The sequence below is a fragment of the Seriola aureovittata genome, chromosome 5 (genome assembly GCF_021018895.1).
Source record: "Seriola aureovittata isolate HTS-2021-v1 ecotype China chromosome 5, ASM2101889v1, whole genome shotgun sequence".
Classification (NCBI taxonomy): domain Eukaryota; kingdom Metazoa; phylum Chordata; class Actinopteri; order Carangiformes; family Carangidae; genus Seriola; species Seriola aureovittata.
In genome coordinates this window covers 28,909,724-28,931,425 of record NC_079368.1, presented here as the reverse complement: position 1 = coordinate 28,931,425, position 21,702 = coordinate 28,909,724, and the positions used below count along the sequence as shown (strand labels likewise).

The following is a 21,702-nucleotide window of genomic DNA, read 5'->3' as shown; positions in this document are numbered from 1 at the left end:
CTTTTTTTGCTATGAGTATTCAAGCCTTACTCTACTATGATGTTTTTTTGACTTTTTATGCCTTGCTATACTATGATGTTTTTTTTTTACTTTTTACGCCTTGCTATAATATGTTTTTTTGACTTTGCTTTACTATATTATGACGTTTTAATTACTTTTTATGCCTTCTATACTATGACTTTTTTTTTACGTTTTATGAGGAGAGAGACCATGGAGAGCAATATCCACTGTTGATTGTTAATTGTAACAGTGGAAATAATAAGTTATACCCACAGGTAACAGTGTTATCGTTTCTGCTGTTAATCATTTATTGTTGAAGTGGATTCATACTAATACCTATAGATATTAGTATTATCAATAATACTAATACTCATAATAATAATAATGGTAATAATAACGAGTGTTGTAACGGCAGATCTGGATCCTGCTGCTCCAAAAACAGCGAGACCAGGAGAATGACGACAGAGAGGAGAAGCACAAACTACAGGAAAGAAAAAATACAAAGTTAGTGACATGAAGTAGTACGATATAAATGAAGAGAGAGAGAGAGAGAGAGAGAGAGAGCATCATGGGAATCCTCCAGCAGTCTAGGTCTATAGCAGCATACCTAATGAATGGACTCACTTGAACCAGCCCTAACTATAAGCCTTATCAACGAGGACAGTTTTAAGCCTGATCTGAAATGTAGAGAGGGCATCTGCCTCCTGGATCCAGACTGGTAGCTGGTTCCACATGAGTGGCGCCTGAGAGCTGAAGGCTCTGCCTCCCATTCAAGTCTTAGAAACTCTGGGAACCATAAGTAGACCTGCGTAGACCGCACCATACTATGACATTTTAATGACTTCATCTGAAAATATAAAACACAAATGAACCACACACAGCTCTCAGCAGGTTTTATACCAAAATAATTTATTCCAGACAAACACAGATCAGTCGTCTCTGCTCTGATGACAAAATAATAAATTAAAAAGCCTCACAGTGTTTTCTGATGCTGCAGAGCCACCTGCTGTCGGACAAAAACCTCCCCTCAACCAGCAGCTCAAATACTCCAGGGACAGTCACATTTCTGAAGCTAGAACCAAAGAACTTTAGCATTTTTATACTGAAAAAAAAAACTAATTGACTAATCGATTAATTGTTTTAGGTTCAGTACATGTAGAATGTGAGTGCCGCACTAAGAGAGACCGATCTGCTGACACACACAAAGACACTAATATAAAATAACACTTGTATAAAACATCACTACTGTAACACCGACTTCTCAACAAGAGAAGGAAAGAAATCACATTTGAAATCTTCAGCACACAAACATAAATATATAAACAAAGAGATACATCACGTCTCGATGCCTCACTCGGTTTGACCCGGGTGTCTGTGATCTGAGGTAACTCATGCTAATGGAGCGCTGAAACTGACTGAATGTAGTAAATACTTATCAGCCAAATAAAATCATAATAATCTATATGTAATAATATATAATAATCAATAACAATATAATTAGTTAACAAATAAAGTGTAAAAAGGAAAATTAAAGCTGCTCATCTCATCATAAAACTGGAAATGTTGCATGTGGAAAAATAAATAAATGATTGTGTTTCACTGAGTTAAAGGAAACATATTTCTTTTACACTCCATTTTTAATTATCCATTTAATTATTTACTGATGTACTTTATTTTAATCAATGTAAAGTTGTATGTTTGTTTTCTTTAATTACTTTTAATTACATTTTGTCAGTTCCAGTGCTCTCTACATGTGAAAGGAATAAGTCAGTATTTTGGGAAATACAACTTTCCTTGAAACCACAAATTTTTCTGTCTGAGTGCAGATAAAATAATGAGATAATATATTAATTAGTGATTTAGGTAGTTGTATGTTTTCAGTCTTTAAGACTGACTCCAGCTCTGTATTTAACACACAGATTTACATCAGCCTCAAGAAAGAAAGATGAGTTTTACTTCCCAAGATGTTGAATTACTCCTTTAGGTCTAAATTACAACATGACAACAAATGCAGCTTTTATCTGTCAGATTAACCTTATTTATATTTATTAATATTTTATTGTGCTTCTACAGAGGCACATTGGATTAACTATAATAATTAATAATAATAATTGTGGTGATAATGAAGATCTCAGAATAAAGAAACGTGGATCTCAGTTTCAGGAAAATCATCCCATAATTATGAGATCCTGAAAACCAGAGAAATGTTTTATTTCTTTAAATTTTGGCACTGAATTGTTTCATCTAGAATTTCATAAATATCTTCCAAACAGAGGAGGAAGTAAAATCAATCAAAGCTAATTAAATCAGGTAGTTTCATGTCTTCCTCCTCAAACAGAGATAATTGATAATCATTTTCACATTTTGTGATATCCAAGACAAAATGACTTTTTCCCCTTCAGCTGAACTCAGTGTGTTTCTGTATATTTGTATCATGATGAGATTTACATCTTTTACAGATTTCTGTTCTTAATTTACAGTAAATATGTGAAACTTTTAATGAACGTTTTTATTGTGTTTTGAGTTTAAGGCAACGTTTTGTTGGAAAGTGACTCATGTTTTACATTTAGTTCAGATCAGATAAAATTAACATGTATTAACATGAAGTTTGTTCTGAGCCACATTTATCAAACAGAAAGACTCAGAAACACAGCCTGAGTTTACCTGTGGACTCAGGTGTGCGCCTGTCTCTGATTGGACGGCTCCAGCTGTCAGAGGTTCCCTCTGTCCCTCATGGCGTCCTGTATCTGTCTGTTGAGCTCGGCGATGATCCGGTCTTCGTGGGTGTAGACACCGGTCCTCAGCAGAGTGTCTCTCTCCTCCAACAGTCGGCTCAGGTGTTCATCAGCGCTCTCATTTAACCCGGGGGCGGGGCCAGACGAGGAGGAGGCGGGACCGAGTCTGTCCTCTTGTTGCTTTAACCTGGGAACGAAAATATTGAAATGTTGAGTGACATTTGTTTCTATCGTTTTTCACAGGTAGACTCAGGTCAAGGTGTAGAAACATCTCAGAGATGATCAAGAAAAATGTCATAACTAAGTGTCTGAAAACTTCTGTCAATGTGAGATTTCAGCTTTTGATTTTTAACAAATTCAATAAACATCTGAAATTCTGTGTTTACTTCATACTACTACTTCATTATGGAGAACTGAGGGAAGATTGATGAAGGAAAAATGAATTTAAAATAAAGAAAGTGTCTGGGCACAATAAATCTGCACAGCTGCAAAACGTTTGAAAGCTTTGATTAAAAAATAAAAAGTCTCAATTCTAGAGAAAGCTGCACATTTGTTTCTTATAGCAGATGAACTCTTTAAACAACACTAACGAACTAACATCATCATCATCCTCACCTGTTGAGTTCGTTCCTGATGTCGTCCAGCTCCTGTCTGTCTTGTCGCACCGCCTCCTTCTCCTCTGTTGCTAGGTAACGCAGCCTCATGGCCTCCAGCTCCGCCTGCTGCTTCTTCAGACGCGTCATGGCGTTTTCCTGCTCGCGCTGCACAAACACAAAAACATGACACTGTGAATAAATTTGAGTAACCAACTAATCTGAGTCAGAAAATACATGAAGAACGTTTCCCCCCAGAGTCAAAGGTGATGTCACATCGTATCACATAGTTTTTTTATTTTAACTACAACATAAAACTGGAAAAGTGTCAAACCCTCAAACTGGAGAAGCTGGAACCATCAAATGTTTTATATTTAAAGTGGTTGATGTTTAAAGTTTTTACTGTGAGAGCTCAGCACTTTAATCTTTTGCCTCACGGTCATTTCAAAACATCACAGCTATTTCAAACATGTCTGACTTTCACGACAGAGACCTGGTCGCCCAATCAGATCTGAGAATATCTGAAAACAAACCTCTGACCCCGGAGCTGAAACCTTCAGATGCCAAGAAGCTGTATTTTGTTGTTTTTTTTCTAATTACACAGAGCAGAGTATGATGATAAATTTGTCTGGTTTCACATTTTCATAAAACCTCCCTGAGAATTCACACGGAGACCAAAAGCAGCAGCATGAGAACAGAAAGAAAACTTCATAAAAACGTCTAAAAGTCGTATTTCTCTCAGCTGCTCCGGCCTCCAGCTCACACCAGCCAGACGGCAAAAAATTACCCATAATACCAATGTGGGCTCCGTCTGCTGGCGCACAGCTGGACGCTAATAAATCAGGGAAACAGTCTGAGCAGGGAAAACAAAAACACTAATTTGGTGTGAAAGCTAATCGCTGCTTCCTTCACAACTTTGATTATAAATTATAATCCTTATAATCTAAAAGCTGCAGGTTCAAAACACGAGAACATACAGGGAGAATCTGACGTGAGAAACTGAGCGTACGATCGCACGACCACGACTTCCAGTTCCCTGCTACTGATGGGAAATAAAAGCAGCCTGGATATTGCAGAGGGTCAGTTCACAATAAAGTTACAGATGTTCGACGTAACTAAAATGAAATTGATGGTTTCATTAATGGTTAATAAATGATTTACAAACATGGAGAGAACGGCACCGTGAATGTGACGGGGTGACGGTTAGAGCTCTTCCCATTGTGTCATAAAAATGTATTTAAATAAAATGTTTTAGTAACAACATATCTGTGTTTCTATCCGGTAATAATACACTTATAAATGTTGGTACTCGGCTTCAGGTTTGCAGTCACACACGTTAGTATGACATTAATAAAAGTTCTTGGGTTTCTCAGTGTCTAATGATCAAACGTCTCCTGCAGTTATACATGTCAATAGATCATTAATAAATAATCCATGATTAAATTCATGTTGTATTTTTCAGATCCCACTCTGACCTCACAGCTCTGGAGCCGTTACTGAATTAGTTTGTTTCCTCAGCGGGAATTTAAACACAATAACCTGATGTTCCAAGGCTTAAAAATGGCTTAAGTGTTTAATTGTTTAATTGAAGCATCTTTTATCAATCGACTAACAGCTGCAGCTTTATTCTGTCGCAGTCGCCGGCAAGACGAAAACCAAGTTCGGATGTTTGCAGACGTTCGATCTTGGTTCAGGATCGAACCTATGAAGCAGTTGTTTTATATAAATATCCTGACTGTTACTGGACGAGCGTCTGACGTCAGCGTCTCTCAGCTGCTGACGGGACAGAGAGAAAACACGGAGGCTGCAGTGGGAAGAAGGTGAAGCTGGAATCTGTCTGTGAGCTGGTGACACAGAGCAGAACGAGCAGCCGCTGATTCTGGATGGGAAAACCAACATGTTCACATTACTGCACACACACACACACACACACACACACACACACACACACACACACACACACACACACACACACACACGGAAAGCTTCCATTTTCACACGGCTGATCTCCTCACCTCCTAACAGAAGAACACACATGAAAACACACACAATCTCTCATGAACACATCATTCACACACTCTCACTCTCTCTCTCACACACACACACTCACACACTCACACACACACACACACACACACTCTCACACACACACACACACACTCACACTCTCTCTCTCTCACACACACACACACTCTCTCTCTCACACACACACACTCTCTCACACACACACACTCTCTCTCTCTCACACACACACACACACACACTCTCTCTCTCTCTCTCACACACACACACACACACACACACACACACACAGTGTTGACACAGGCCCGGCTCTCTGTGGACCATTAGCAGTCTGTATTTCAGGCCGTTTTCAGGCTAATTACTAGAAAAACAAACAGGCTAAACATTTTCTCTGGTGCCCGCTGCCAAGGACAATCTGAGGCCGAGTCCTGAAACAATTAGAGGACGAGGTGATACTGAGGCCTCGGTGGGGGGGTGGGGGCAGAGGAGGAAGGGGAGGGGGGGGGGCTACTAAAACTCTGAAGCCCTGTTATTTTACAGTCATGAATCTCCCAGCAGCCACTGCAGCAGAGACCCCGCTCTGTTCAGGTACTGTTGATCTTTCTTCTCTTCGTGGATCCAGAATTTCAGACCTGATCCGACACAGACCTTAAAAAACTAAAAAGGAGCCGAGATCAGTCAGATCCAGTCTGACGTGGACCCCATTCACAATATAGGGATCCGCTAGGTCAGAACCGGCTCAGTCCTGGTGCTGATCCACGTCACAGCAGAGCGACTGAGGTCTTCACTGGGAAACCAAAAGCGTTTCCAGCTTCTACAACATTTAGACACTTTCTGCACATTTCGTTTGTTGTTTTGATGAACAACTTCAAAAAAGAAAAAGAAAAATCATATTGTGATTATTTTGACAGATATGATGATTATAAGTGACATGAGTCACGATTTTGGCGGGAATTATCACTTTTGTTTTTCACTTTCACTGGAGAATCTGATTTACAGGCCGGAGCTTCATTTATCATCTGCAGCTCCTGTGATTTCAATAGTACTTCGATTAATTGTTCAGCTTCAACAACCTAAAGGTTCAATATGTAAGAATGTAAAAACAATTAGCATTTATTCATCCAAAGTGACGACACACAATTCGGTGTAAGAACTAAGAACTACATCTATTTAATAAGAGAAGGAGAACGTGACTTAAAATGACTGATTCATCTGAGAATCCAGATGTGACGTTTAAACTCGAGGCTTTGACTTTAAGTGGCTGAAAACTTACAATCACAGAGGTGATGAGCGATGATGTGGTAACCGAGCGACACTGTTAGTAAACAACAAACATGGCGACGACACGAACAGAGAAACAACGAATCCTTGATTTAAATATTTATCTGCAGTCCGACATGTTGCAGTAACAACCTCAGGTGTGACGCTGTGACCTTTGACCCGCAGCAGAACAGCAACATGATCTCACTGCGTTGGAGGTCCGACTGTGTTCTGTCTGTAAAGTCGTCACATGATCGACACCTGATCACGTTCTAATAAACCGATCGTCTAAATCACATGACGTCGCTGCAAAAAGTTCTGCTTCAATTTTTCCAAACGTTGACAAAATAAATTAAAGTTGTTTTTAACGCCTCGCAGCAGAAACATGATTTGAAACATGATTTCCGCGTCACGCAGCTCCAGAGGACGACGTCCTCCCCGGAGTCTGACGGAGGTGCGAGACGGTCGGGGAGATTTCTGGGACGGATGACCAGCGAATGACTTCTCCTCCCCCGGGTTCCCCTCCGTCTTCCCTCCATTACTCGCCTCTCTCTCAGAGGTCGACAGCGGCGAGGCAGCGGGGGGAGGACGTCTCATACTAACACTTTGATGCCGTCGCTCACATGCAGACGCACTTTCCTCGGCTCAGACTGAGTTTTCTGAGCAGCTCGCCACCTGTGGGAGTTCAGGGGGAGTTTTCCTTCACCCGGTTTTTTTTTTCGGGGATGTGATGGAAACACGAAGGGAAATGAGGACGACTGGGACGCACATGTCGTCACTGAAATCACAGACCAATAAAAAACATCTGAAACGTCTGTTTTCTGTGAAGAGCTGACAGACGGAGGCGGAGCAAGACGCTCACCTGACTCAGTCACACAGGTCATCAACTGGAGCTGTGACTGTTTGTCTCTTTAAACCTTTTAAAATAATCGATTAATTGATGATGAAATGTAGCCATTGAATACAGCAGAGCATGATGGGATATAAACCAAACAAGTAAAAAACACAGGAGACCTGCGACAATTAATAAGCAATTATTTTGATAACTGAAAACTCATTGAAGTAATTTTTTTAAACAAAAAAAGTCAAATATCTGCTGGTTGAAGCTTCTCAAAGCAGATTTATTGATTATCTGCATCACATATATGATCTTTACGTTTTGGATCATTTATTGGGAAAAAAACAAGATATCTGAAGAACTCTGGGAAACTTTGACGGTATTTCTATTTCCTAACATTTTAAAGACAAAATAACCAATCAATGAAAAAAGATAACCGGCAGAGTAATCAATAATGAAAAATAATCTTGTTTTGCTCTTTTGAAACGGTTCATTTTTGTCATTTTAAGATATTTTTGATTGTATTTTTTTCTCTTCTCTGTGAATGTTTCAGTTCATCATTTAGTTCTTTAAACGATTGATTGATTGATTGATTGATTGATTGATTGATTTCTTGCTGTAAATCATCGACATATAAACATGTAGCTGCTGATCTGGGGGACGTGCTCCTGCAGGCAGTTGTCCTCACAGGGGTTAATAAAGTTATATTGAAGTGAATATTAGACAAAAGTCAAACCAGCAGAAACTACAAAAACTATAAAAACTATAAAAACTACAAAAACTATAAAAACTATAAAAACTACAAAAACTATAAAAACTATAAAAACTACAAAAACTATAAAAACTATAAAAACTACAAAAACTATAAAAACTATAAAAACTACAGCCGTGACTGACACAAATTAAGTAAAAAAAACAACCCCTGTATCATGAGGAGAAGCATAAATAACATAATCTTTGTTGTTTCTAATCCAGATCCTTCTGACGGGACGAGAGCGCTGAGATCAGCTGTCTGAGCGGCTCAGGTTGACATCAGTGTTTTTCCACTGATAACAGGAGATAAGAGACGCAGCAGCAGAGTGTGTGTCTGTGATAGAGGTCGCCGAGGTCCGAGCCGAACAACATCTGACACCCAGACTGAAACCACAGAACCCGCTGATACTGTGTCACAGGAGCTGGAGACTGTGTGAAATGTGGTCGTATTAGTGACACAGTGTCTGAGGAGTGATATCAATAATAAGACGATCGTTTCTGAGGAATATTAATAGTAGAAGAAATAAAAAAGTGTTTATTTAAATTAGGAACTGATTCTTATGTGATCGAATAATAAATCAACAAGACAAAGAATTTAACGTCAGTGAATGTCGTAATAATCGTCGGCTATTTTCTCAATTTCTCAATTAAACGTTTGGTCCACGCTTTGTACAGATAATAGAAAATGCCACAGTGGAAATTTAACATTCACATTCACTAAACCAAGTCAGTGTTTCCTCTTTAAAAAGTGACTTCAGCGTCACGTCGGTTTTCTGAATCCAGCGACTGGTTCAGGCCCGTTCAACGGTTTCTGATCCTCGCCGCCACAGACACGTTTGAGGCGCCCTCGGGACCAGCGGCGAGTCTCGACACTAAGACACGTTTAGACCTTCAGTCCTCCAGTGTCTCTGGTCTGAAGCGGTTAACGCTCCAGCTGGGAGTTTGTGTTGGAGACAAGCTCCCAGAGGAAAACTGCTCGACTTCTCATATTAAACTCTTAGTGTTTTATAATCTACAACTTTCCTTCCTGCTTTGTTGACGTTGTTTTTCAGCCTCGTCCAGTTGGACTAAAACCGACTGTCTGAAATCTTCTAGAAAAAAAACCACTCATGTTATTTGCAATATTCCTTGAAATCCCTCGTCTGTCCCAGAAAACGCCTCAAACTCTCTGACCCTCCCCGTCTGGATCACGCCTCCCTCACACTGGAGCTGCATAATATTCCAGGAATGAACAGTGGGAACCATCAGCGTCTCCGCTGAGACCAGTAAAACTGAAATTCCCTCAGACGACACGTTACATCTGCTGCTTGACAGACGGTTTAATACAAACAGACTCAGCATCATGAGAGAGGACAGTTTTAGTCCGGGCCGACCCGGAGGGAACTGAACCCCAAACATTAATGCTTCGCAACAGGGTCACATGACCACTGAAACTGAAACTGGTCCAAACACAGCAACTGATCAGGAGAACTGATCTGAAACCTCAGCACTCAAGAGTTCAGACCTTCAATTAAATCTATCGAGTAAGAAAAAAATAACCGGCCTGTGTGTTTCTCAGATTCTTATCCTAATGTTTCCTGATGTTACACAGAGATGCATCGATCCGATTGGTCAGTACCGATCCAATGCCAATCCAGGTGTAATTCTTCTTCTCTTCATGGATCCTCCAAACTCAATTTGTTTGTGTTTAATAAGATGCAACGTCAGTTTTCATCTTTGAGTTGTTGTCTATCGAGACTCTTATTTTGAAAACCCTTCCCGGTTCTTTGGAGCCACATTTTTTCTATTGTTCATTTAGTCAAAGTTAAAACGGTGTACAGCGGAAATCAATTATGTACAAATGAGCGAAATTAATTAGCAACAATTTAGAAAACTGTCTCGATGCCAAAAAACCCAAAATGAAAAAATAAAAACAGTCACTCTGCTCCGTCGTCTGACAGCAAACTGAAGATACTTGTTTTATTTGAAGACGTCATCACAAACTCCTGACGAGGTAAAGTAACGGAGAAGAGACGGACACTGTTCTCACTTACCAATATTATTCCTAATATTCCTATTATTACTTCCATTTAAGAACCGGTCTGCTGACCTGATGGCCGATTGTTTAAGGCGCATATCACATGAAACGCTCTACACAGACGGACTCCTTCCCCTTCTCTCTGTCCCATGTCCTGTCCCTCTCCACTGTCCTGTCAATAATAAATAATAAAGACACAAAATGGCCAAATAAGTAACTTAAAAAAGAGAAATGAATTGTTGTTTAACAGGAAGCTACAAAGTCCAGTTCGTCTCACAACGACGATCGACATCAGAGACGTGACGGACAGAACACGACACCTGGTTCCTGGTTCGGTTCATTAGCTGTTTGTGTCCGTGTTACTGTTTCACAGACGTAAATACATCATGAATTCTCTGCCTCTTTCTTTATGGGCTATAAAAACAGTTTAGTTCTCGGTCTCTCTTCTGCAGCTCTTCGCTGCCCGACCTTCTGCCTGGGCTTTAAAAACACCAAATTTAGCTCCAGGCTGGAAACTTTAATCTCTTTGTCCCAATATTTTCTCTTTGAAAAGACCAACTTAAGCTCCTTGTCCCAATATTTTGAATTGAACAGGACTGTGTCTGACTCTCTGATCTAATACCTCGCTGCTGTCTGGATATTAATTCTCACTCTGCCGCCCGAACCTCCTGGGTTGAAAAGCACATTATTCCTCGGACAAGAATTTTTATGATCCGACTTGAGCTAAACAGCACGCCATGCGAAGCGCTGAGAGGAGAGAATAAATAGGCGAGGAGAGGCCGAGAAAAACCAAACAAGCCCCGGCTTTAAAAAGCGCCGAGCGCCAAGACGGATGGTCGTGTAAACACAGGCCTGATATTTTATAAAAAGCGAGAGTGTGACATCTGAATAGTTAGCGCCTGACCGGCTTATTGCTCAACACAATCCCAGGGATGATTAATAGGCGAGGGGTGACACTCAGCGCCGAACCCCCTTAGAGCTGCATAAATCACACCGTGTTTTCTTTACGATGATGTGGCACTTAGAGGAGGGAGGGAGGGAGGGAGGGGAGGGTGAGACGGAGAGAGAGAGAGAAAGAAAAGAAAGAGTTGCAGGAAGGATGAAAAGGAGGAAGAGATGAGGGAGTTATGACCTGAAAGAAACGAGAGAAAAGAGAGAGAGGAGTAAAGAGAAGAAAATGTTAAACAAGAAGAGAGAAAAAGTGGAGAGGGAGATATGAGTGAGTAAAGGGAGAGATGAAGACACAACAGAAGGAAGAGAGAGTGATGCAAAAAGAAAAGAGAGAGAAAGAAGAAGAGGAGGAGGAGGGAGGAAAAATGTCTGTCCAGTTTTCCAGCTGGTTAATGTCAGTAACAGTTATTAGTTTGTCAGATAAGGTCTGTGTGTGTGTTTACATTAGTCTTAGGCTGAGTACAGCCCCACATAGTGCTGTGTGTGTGTGTGTGTGTGTGTGTGTGTGTGTGTGTGTGTGTGTGTGTGTGTGTGTGTGTGTGTAGAACTGATGGCTCTCACACATTTCATTGTCTACTTCACCTCAGCTAAATATTTGGCTCTGGTGTAAAAACACACCTCTCTCTCTCTTTCTCTCTCTCTCTCCCCTTCACACACACACACACACACACACACACACACACACACACACACACACACACACACACACACACACACACACACACACACTTTGAGCTACACGTTGATGTTTAGCAGGTATAATCTTTACGAAGTTCACCATCTTAGATTAGCTTGTTAGCATGTTAGCATAAGCTAATTAGCACTGAACACAAAGTCCAGCTGAGGCTGATGGGAACGTGATTGGTTTATGACCAAATACCTGCAAAACTAAAGTGTTGGACAGGTTAAAGTTTGGACCTGATGATGGCGCTCGAGGAAAAGTTCAGTCATCACTGAAGTGAAGTTACAGTTCATCATCTGATGAATGTGTAAAGAGACATCGGCTTCCTGGCGGCATCATAAGAGAAGAAGTCAGTCACTGAAGTCCTGTTTCATCTGATGGACAATTAGAGTCCAGGTAATAAACCGTCATGGCTGATACTGATGACTGATTCTAGCTGTGAACAGTCTGTCAATAAATGACACAATAAAACATCGGTACAGTCAAAGATCCTGTAAGTTTGAGGTCGTTTATAAACAGCGTCTCCATCACGACACTTTAGAAAAGAAGAAAACACTCGTCCTCTTCCTCTCTAGATAAATATGCAAAGTTTTCTCCCACTTTTAACAACTTCACACATCGTGCAGCTGATATCAAACACACCGTTACTAGTAATGAGTGTTAGTACAGGTGGTGCCGATGCTTTTCCCGCCTCCACACATCCATCACACGCGCTGCTCTTGCGTACTCGAGTATTCGCGGACGCTCCCACAGCCGCGGTGTGATAATCAGCTGACGGATGGCGGCGGGGCCGAGCTCAGCTTCCTCCGCTCGCTCCGTGTCTTTAAACAGAGCTGTTAAATGTCCTAACACTGTCAGCTCGTCTCCAGCAGCAGATTAAAAACCTGAGACGTCCCGACGCAGAAAAACTACCGTTATCTGCTGTGAAATATGAGAGCTGTCGGGACACGAGGCCTCGGCTCGGCTCGCTTCACTCTGATGGAGAAGTTCTGTGAAGCAGAGTTCACATCTTTGTGCATAACTTTTTACATCACTGGTTTCAGCTCATGGACACAAACATTTCACTTTACTGTGATTAATTCACTTCATTTATAAATATAGACTTTTCTACTCAAAGCACTTTACACTACGAGTCACATTCACACGTTCACTCAGCACTTCTATATCACTCATTCACTCATTCGCTGATGGCACGTCAGTCAGGGACACGTCAACACGGACTGGAGGAGCCGGGGATCGAACCACCGACCTTCGGATTAGTGAACGACCTGCTCTTCTACTGACACTGTAGCGTGACGTTCAAGGAGGCTCAGACATCTGAGACTTCTTTGTTTCTCTGTGCTTTCTTAATGACTGATTTTTTTGATAATTGATTAACAGTTTTAAGCATAAATGACAAATAATTCCCAGAACCAGCTCGTGGATTTTCTGCTTTTCTTTGTTTTCTACAGATGAAACTGAATTTCTTCTGATTTTGGCAGAAAAACAGTCAATTATGATTAATTGGCTAAAATATGCAAAACAACCGATTAAATGCTTTAAAGGTGTAAGAACACATCATTAGACCCCCCCCCCCCATCAGTACCTGTTTGAACCTGGCCAGCTCTTTTAAGGCGCGCCCCCACTGCTGCTTGTAGTGGAGCTTGGACTTGGTGGTGGACTCCAGCTTCCTCTCCAGTTCCACCTTAATAATCACAGGACGAAGTCAGTCACACACATGTGGCGTGGTCTGGACAGATGTTACTGACACATGTTCACTGGCTTCTCTCAGTAAGGCTAAATCACCATGGTTAACATTACATTCAGTTACTATAGTGACACAAAGATTTTTTATCCAACTACATTTGAACTTAGTGAAAACTTTAAATTAAACGTAATTAAACCAAGATTAATTATCTTGGTAATAATAATATTTTAACGGCCACCTTCTCCAGAGTCAGCAGGTTGATGTCTGACTGCAGTCTGAACTCAGGTCTGACGTTCTGTTGTTCTCTGTAGAGCTGAAACTCTTTCTCCAGCTGTTTGTAGCGACACTCGCCGTCTGAGATCTGCGCGACACAAACAGAAGAAACGAGGAACACGGGTTATTATCATTAGATAAACATTAACACTCAGAGTCACACACACACAGCTCTGTATCTGTGTCCACCTGCTGCAGCAGCCGGACTCGCTCCTCCTCCATCAGTCGCACTTTGTCTCTCTCCAGCGCCGCCCGGTGGTCACACTCCTGCTGCAGCCTCCTGCTGCTCTCCTGCAGCTCCTTCTGGGTCAGGTTGTGTTCGGCTCGCAGCTCCCTCTGCAGCCTCTGAGTCTGAGGACACACACACACACACACACACACACACACACACACACCACACACACACACACACACACACACACACACTGTGAGAACACACATTTCACACACTGTTCACCACACTGCTCAGCTGTGTACATGCTTTGAACTTAATTCATAAAAATAAAATGTTCATAAAGACGCGTCTCTTCTCCTCCTCCTGTTTTATACCTCAATAATGCACATAAAGAAGAATCACAACATAAACAATCAATAATCTGTAGAGCTGATCAGACCTCTAGCTCCGCCTCCGCCAGCTGTTTCTCTCTCTTCTCCAAATCTGACAGAGTTTTCTGAAGCTGCTCCTCCAGCAGGTTATACTCCACCTCCTGCAGAGAGAGAGGGAGGGGGGGAGGAGAGAAACATGATCATTCAGTGTGTGTGAGTGTGTGTGTGTGTGTGTGTGTGTGTGTGTGGATTGTCCACCTTCTTCTTGACCACAGCTTCTCGCTCTCTGTCCCTCCTCCTCCACTCCTCTGCCAACGCCTGCATGTGGCTCAGCTCCTTCTTCCTCAACTGAAACACACACACACACACACACACACACACACACACACACACACACACACACACACACACACACACACACACTCAGTAGTGTAAAACATCTGTTGACCTTCAGTCAAATAAAGTTAAAAACTAGTTCAGAAGTCAGAACTACATTTTCCACAAACCCTGTTACTTCCTGTTTCAGAGAGGGTGTGGTCTAAACTTCCTCACTCAGCAGGAAAACGTCTTGTTTGTACCTGATCATCGAACAGATCCTCCTGCTCCTCCTTCCACAGCTCCAGCTCCAGGGCCTTGCGGTACTCCAGGGTGTCTCTGGGGGCCGCGGGGCCCAGCGGGGAGGCGGGCAGGCTGGGTGCTGCGGGGTGGGAGGACGGTTGTGTGGGGGCCACAGGTTCATTCTGAGGAAACAGAATGAAAATCTCTTTAGCAGCCATTTCTAACAGTGACCAGAGAGTCTTCTTCTGTGACTCTCAGAGTAAACTGTGGTGATGTCAGAGAACAGCTGTTTGATGTTCACGATGTCTGAACCTGACACCAAGTCTGGTTCATGAAGAGAGGCAGCTGTTGACATCTGCAGGTAATCATCTGACCTCAACCAGTTCCACACACACACACACACACCTGTCTCACCTGTGAGGAGTCGGACACGATGACCTCTCTGGCTTTAACCAATCCCAGGTCGTCCAGCGTCGTCACGTAGCTCAGCTCTGCGACCTTCTCAGTGGGACTGATGGAGGGAAACACGGTGGTTAACGACCCGTTACTCGTCAGTCGTGACACAGATCACATGACTCTGATCACATGACAGGCAGTCAGAGATGTTTCCTACCGCTGTGCTTTGACCACAGGGATCCGGTCCTGGTGAGTCTGTCTCCAGCTCTGCTCCCCCGTTGACGTCAGGAGTCGGCTCCTCTCAGAGCTCAGCAGGTGAGACAGCTGGACGGAGGCTCGTCCAATCAGCTGGTCTCTGCTGGTGGGGTCTCTGTGCCAGACCTCCACCACCAGAGGAACTCTAACACAACAACACACACACACACACACACACAAAATGAGTCCAATCACATCATATCACACTGCAGCACCTGAATGAAAAACCCTGAAAACTGTCCTGTTGCTCCCCCTGCTGGTCCAACTGTGATTCACAATGTCATGACTAGAGTAAGAAAAAAAGAAAAGAACTTTATTGTCCAACAAGATGGAAAACTGGCTCATAACTCAAAATGCATTAAAACCATATGGCGCCCCATGTGTAGAGGCCACGGTCCTCGCTGCAGTCGGCCCCGGTTCGAGTCCTGCATCGGACGGCCCTTTACTGCATGTCATTCCCCCTCTCTCTGCCTCCCCATTTCCTGTCTCTATACTGCACTATCAAATAAAAGGCATAAAAAAGCCCCTCAAAAAATGTACTTTAAAACCATGACACAGAAAATGACTCAAATAAATTCTCTTAACGATTCATTGATTTCCAGCTCAGAACTGTTTCATTGCATTTTTAGTTTTTTTAGTTTCAATGTATAAAGGTTAGGGTCAGGGTTAGTGTGTGTGTGTGTGTGTGTGTGTGTGTGTGAGAGTTTTTTTTAACTGTAAACCTTTAAAAAACCTTTTAAAAAATTAAATTTTTACTATATTCTGGGTTTAATCTGACAGCAGAGGTAATAATAACTGTCAGAGAGAACTCCCATCATCACTGACAGACAAACATGGCCTCCCTCCCTCCCTCCCTCCTCCCTCCCTCCCCCTCCCTCCACCAACACATCGGTTCACTGAAGTATGTCAAGATGAAAGTTTTGCGTGCGTGTCCGTGTGTCCCACCTGAGGAAGGTGTCCTGCAGCTGCTGTGGTAGAGCGGCGAAGTCGAAGGCGCAGTAGGACTGAGGCAGAGACACCTCCATGCTCCTCTGCAGCTCCACGGGAGGGTTGGTCATGATGGGAGCCGCGCTGCCAAAGAACTGATACGAATACCTGAGATACAACGACACACATTAAAGTGAACTGGGTGGTCGGATATTTGACTGTTTTAGGGTCGAAAAACTGATCTGTGAAATTTCAATACACTTTCTTAAAAGAGCATTTAGAGGATGAAAGACAGGTGTGCTTTTCAGTCTTATCTGTTATGATAATAATATATTTAAACGGTTCATTAGAAGTGGACAAACACAAAATGCCTGTGAGGTTGTGAGTAAAATATTTTCCTCCTAATGAACAGGAGCTTCTGAAGCTAACAGGTAAACCTCAGGTGAGATTCTGCTGCGTGTAGCTGCTCGGAGCAGACGAGGTTTCTCACCTGAGCGTAGCAGCGATGGGGTGCGACAGGCTGAGGTTTCCCAGGCTGCGCAGGTCCATGGAGAAGCAGTAGTGATGGGCGGAGGAAGGGATGGACACTTTGGGAGCAGACACACTGACAGATGAAGCTCCGCCCTCTGCTGGAGCTTCGGTCCGACTCCGCGGCTGCACAGGAACTTCCAAATCTGCAGCTGGACACGTAAACAAACAGCGTCATCAGTCCTCCTCTTCACCCCAGGTCTGACCTGTGTAACGTCACGTACGAAACTGACGTGGTGTTTCCAGCTTCACCTGCGAGTCCCGCCTGCTCTCTGCCGCGCTGCAGCTCCTCCAGGAGACTCTCCGCTTCACTCTCCGTGTGAGAGGAAGGAGGAGGAAGAGGAGGAGAAGAGGCACGAGGTTTTCGGACCGGAGACGGACTACGAAGTTTCTGTTCAGCAGGAGGAAGTGAGGGGGGGGCAGAGGGAGGGACGGAGGGTGTCTGAGCTCCGCTTCCTTCTTTACTCTTTAAAGACTGAAGAGAGACACACGACAACATCAACATGGAGGTGAATAAACTACAGCTGATCTCAGGCCGTTAGTGGATCCTGCTCATCTCACACTGAAATCACTACATCAGATCAGCTGCTAACACTATGTACGCCGCTGTGTGTACCTGCGGAGCGACCTCCTCCCTTCTCAGACTAACAGCCACTCCCACAGTCGGCTGCAGGTCGGCGGGCAGAGCTGGCAGCGTCCGTCGTGTGCGTTTCGGAGGTTGGAGTATGAACGCTCCCTCCACCGTCGCCGCCTTGTTCTCCAGATCCACGCGAACCGTCGACAAAGCGGAGAGAGAGACGTCTGTGCTGCCCAGAGAGTGGTTCCCACAGCACAGGTGGATCTGAGGAGGACGGACAGACAGGGACACACGATGACGCCTGTGTCCCAGCGACATGTGGTTATGAGTCATCAGCCACACTCGGACTCTCACCTGTAAACTGGGCTGCTCAGACAGGAAGGCCTGGAGGATCTGTTTGCTGCTGCGGATGCGCACAGAGGCGCGCTCCGGCTCAAAGTCGGGGCTCAGCAGATTGTGGAAAGGCTCACTGGTGATGTCGTTGCTCAGTAAAGAGTAGTAGAAGAAGAACTCCGAGCCCTCTGCCGACAGCTTCATGGTGCTGGGGATCAACTGTGGGAACGACACAAAACTCAAATCTCACACTTAGTAACTTTTTCTTTTCCTCAGCAGCAAGTACAACAGTCACATTTATCCAACTATAGCCTTTACACTTCATTAGTCAACTGTTTCTAGTCTTATCAATATATATCACAAATGTTCTTCACCATTTATCTGATAAATATAAACTCATCAAATTGTCCGATGAAGTCAGAAAAATCCAAATGATTCCTTTTACAAAGAGACAGAGAAACACACAGAGACTCAGTGAGAAGCTTCATATAGAAACAGTTTAGATCTGTGACTCATTAATGTTTGTAACTCATCAAAACTGCTGTTATTAAGCTCCGGGTGTGTTGACCTCAGCTGAGTTTATTTCTTTTTTACATGAGAAAAGTGGAAAAAGCAACAGACTGTGGCAACAAAGAGAGAAATATTCCAGCCGAGAGAGAGTGAGGCTGGAGAGGTTTCCCTCACCTGCTCCAGTTTAGTAGCGAAGGCCACAGTGACGGAGAGGACGAACATGTCAGTGCAGTGACCTGCAGGTCCCACCTGATGGAAACCCTGGTCTGGGATCAGTACGGCCTCCAGCTTGTCAGGCAGCAGCTCAGTTACTGTTGGAGAGCCTGAACCGGAAGAGCAGAGAGAAAAGTTTCTAGTATTTTACCCTGATTTCATTTATCACACATTATCCTCCTCTACTCTCCCTGAGCTTTTCACAACCACTGGATCTGAACCTGAACACAACGGCAGTAAATCACTGATCACAGATCTGTTTCAACAGGCTGGAAAACCTGCTGACACACCAAGAGTTTTTATTCTAACAGGGAACACACACACACACACACTCAGTGCACTGAGGTCCACACAGTACAGGTGGGATGTTAACACACAGGTCACATGCTGACTGATAAAATGCACCTGTCACTTCACTGAGGAAGCAGCAGCCATCATCTGGAGCTGTCCTCAAACAGAACTTCCTCACCACGTCATTAGAAATGATCCGACAGTCTGCACTGGGACTTCATGATATGCAAATAAAAATCATATTGCGATTATTTTGGCAGATTTTGCGATTTCAGTTGGAATGGTTGTTTTTGCATCTCGAGACGATGATGTGATTTTTGTCGGTCTTGTACCAAACAAACGTCTCTGTTGATCCAGGAATCTTATGATTTGGATTTGGAGGAGGACTCCAGAACCATGTTCAGCTCATAAAAAGTATGAAGTGACAAGTGAATCTTAAAAAGCCTCAGGCAGAGAGAGTTAGATCCAGGACTGACAGCTTACCAGAGAGACACAGAGGACAGACTGCCGAAAGAACGTGAGTCAGCAAAGTGTTAGTTTAAGTCTGTTCTCAGTTCTGAAGTAACATGCAGGAGATAAGACAAACACTGACTGACATTACAGCAGCACAAATAAAGCAAACAAGCATCCATGACCCAGCTGACCTTGTCGGGGCGGGGCCTTCTTGGCTTTGAACCTATCAGGAGAGGGTTCGGAGGTCTTGGTGTCGTTCTCCAGCAGCAAACCGAGGAGGAGGGCGGGTCTCTGCTTGGTGTATTTACTGCTCAGCAGAGGATACCAGCGAGGCTCCTGACGGACACGGCCAGAAGACGAGAGAAAAAAATAACATAATTTTCACTGGCCGCAGAGGACAGACGCTGGACATCACCTGTCAAGGAGCGGGAGGAGACATTTACCTGTCTGACCTCCTGCACCGATCGGAGGTCGAGGACGATGTAGCCGACGCTCTCCCTCCTCTTGCTGACAGAGTCGACAGTAAAACACTGAAGCTTGATGGGAGTTCTCTGCAGTCTGGAGGACAGAGGCATCACGATTTAATAACACTACTGTACCTCTCGGCTAAATCGGTCTTGGCTGTTTGTGATGTCATTATTGTGAAAGTTCAGACCTGTGTTGGTGCAGCGTCCTGCGGTCCAGCTCCCAGGCCAGCTCGGTGCTGAACTGCGGCTGCTCTTTGTGCTCCACCGGGTCTGTAGCCAGCTGCTCTCCATCGAAGCTCGCCTGAACCACCAGACTGAGCCGAGGACTCTTCGGGAAGTGACGACCTGGGAAAAGAGAGGCGGCTTCACTCTCTGAAGACATCACAGTCTCAGGTTGGTAAATTACCACTTTCACAGGTAGAGAGTCATTGTTCGGAGTCATATCTATCAAATCAATCAACACGTGATCGGTCTAAGAATGACTTTCATTAGTTACAACATTGGCAAATGACCTAACATCATCTGGAGTCCTACTTCTCTCATCTGGTGGTTTCTTTCTAAATCTAAATCCTTGCAAACAAACAAATAAACAAAGAAAAACTCCAGCATTAAGAGACAAAATCAAAAACTCTGTGACACCAACCAGTGTGTGTAAATAAATTCAGTCTGCAGGCTGAAGAAGCTTAATACACACACAGTGCAGCTTCATTATCACAGGAACTGATCCACTCTACACAACAAAGATACCTCAGTGATTACACCTGTGATTTCTGATTAAGACCAACTGAAACCTGCGACCTGGTCAAGTCTGTCCTCTGATTTAAACACAATAGAAAACCTTTTGGAGCATTTTAAAGTAGAAGGTCGAGAAACTAAACCCACAGACTTTCATCCATGTCATCCAAAATAAAACTTATAAACAAAATACATTAACATTTAAAGGAATGGGGTCACACTAATAAAGGATGTACTGAACTTTGCTGCAGTTGGTTCTTAAATAATCTTCTATTAAAGTTGAATTAGTTTCTGTTTTTAATAGTTACTAATTAATTTAATAGTGACTTCAACAAATACAACTTTAAATACAACTTTATCAAATTAACACAATTTCCTTCATATTTTGGTTTTAAGGAACAGGAGTGTAATCAGTTGTGTTGTCTACTGTAGTTTGTACCGAATACGTTAAGTTTAAATAAACATAACATCGTCCAAAAGTCGTGCCTGTGGTAAAAGTTAATTACTAATCCGTGTCTTTAGCTCCAGTAATAACCGGGTTAATAACCGGGTTAATAACTACTAATAACTGACGTCACCAGCGGCAACAGTCTGTTTTAAACCAAACGCTTCAACCGTGACTAACGCCACCGTTTCAACCGCTGTGTGTTGATGCTAAACGTGTCAAACGACGTCAAAACATCGGTTAACATCGGTAAAAATTAAGACATGTAGCTTATTTAAAGAAGCAGAAGTCATGGAGCCGTTGATCCTACTTTACCTTCCAGGATGGACACAACGATGAGAAGTTGGTCTGTCTTCGCAGCCATGTTAACATTTGTACACTCCGGCGGGAAAACTTTCCGACAGTTTATTTAAAGAGTTTAAAGATCGCCTCAGACCTTCTTTTTTAATTCTGAATGTACTTTAATAAAACAACAACACTCAAACACAGCTGAGACTCCGACCGTTGCCGACAGCAAACAGCCGCTTTGTTGTCAAGCTTTGGCGCCACCCATTTTGTTTTAAAAGCGGAAGTGATGATGGCGACGGTTAAGACTTCAGCGCCCTCTGGCGGTAGGGGGCGGAACTGCACGTATAAGTATAATATTACTACTGCTAG

General features: G+C 43.2%; 1 protein-coding gene across 1 annotated transcript; it reads right to left on the bottom strand.

Annotated features, from left to right (window-relative positions):
- Nucleotides 1-111: 111 nt before the first annotated feature.
- cep120 (centrosomal protein 120) lies at nucleotides 112-21,577 on the bottom strand. Its single transcript, XM_056376511.1, has 20 exons — nucleotides 21,361-21,577; nucleotides 20,054-20,210; nucleotides 19,842-19,956; nucleotides 19,590-19,734; nucleotides 18,616-18,764; nucleotides 17,953-18,150; nucleotides 17,638-17,862; nucleotides 17,274-17,496; nucleotides 16,984-17,173; nucleotides 16,512-16,661; nucleotides 15,529-15,711; nucleotides 15,330-15,426; nucleotides 14,936-15,097; nucleotides 14,616-14,705; nucleotides 14,426-14,518; nucleotides 14,001-14,162; nucleotides 13,777-13,899; nucleotides 13,437-13,535; nucleotides 3,351-3,496; nucleotides 112-2,922 (listed from the first exon to the last, which is right to left on the bottom strand). Exons 1-20 carry the CDS (start codon nucleotides 21,407-21,409, stop codon nucleotides 2,712-2,714), a joined length of 2,967 nt encoding a protein of 988 aa, XP_056232486.1. The 5' UTR covers nucleotides 21,410-21,577; the 3' UTR covers nucleotides 112-2,711.
- Nucleotides 21,578-21,702: the final 125 nt, after the last annotated feature.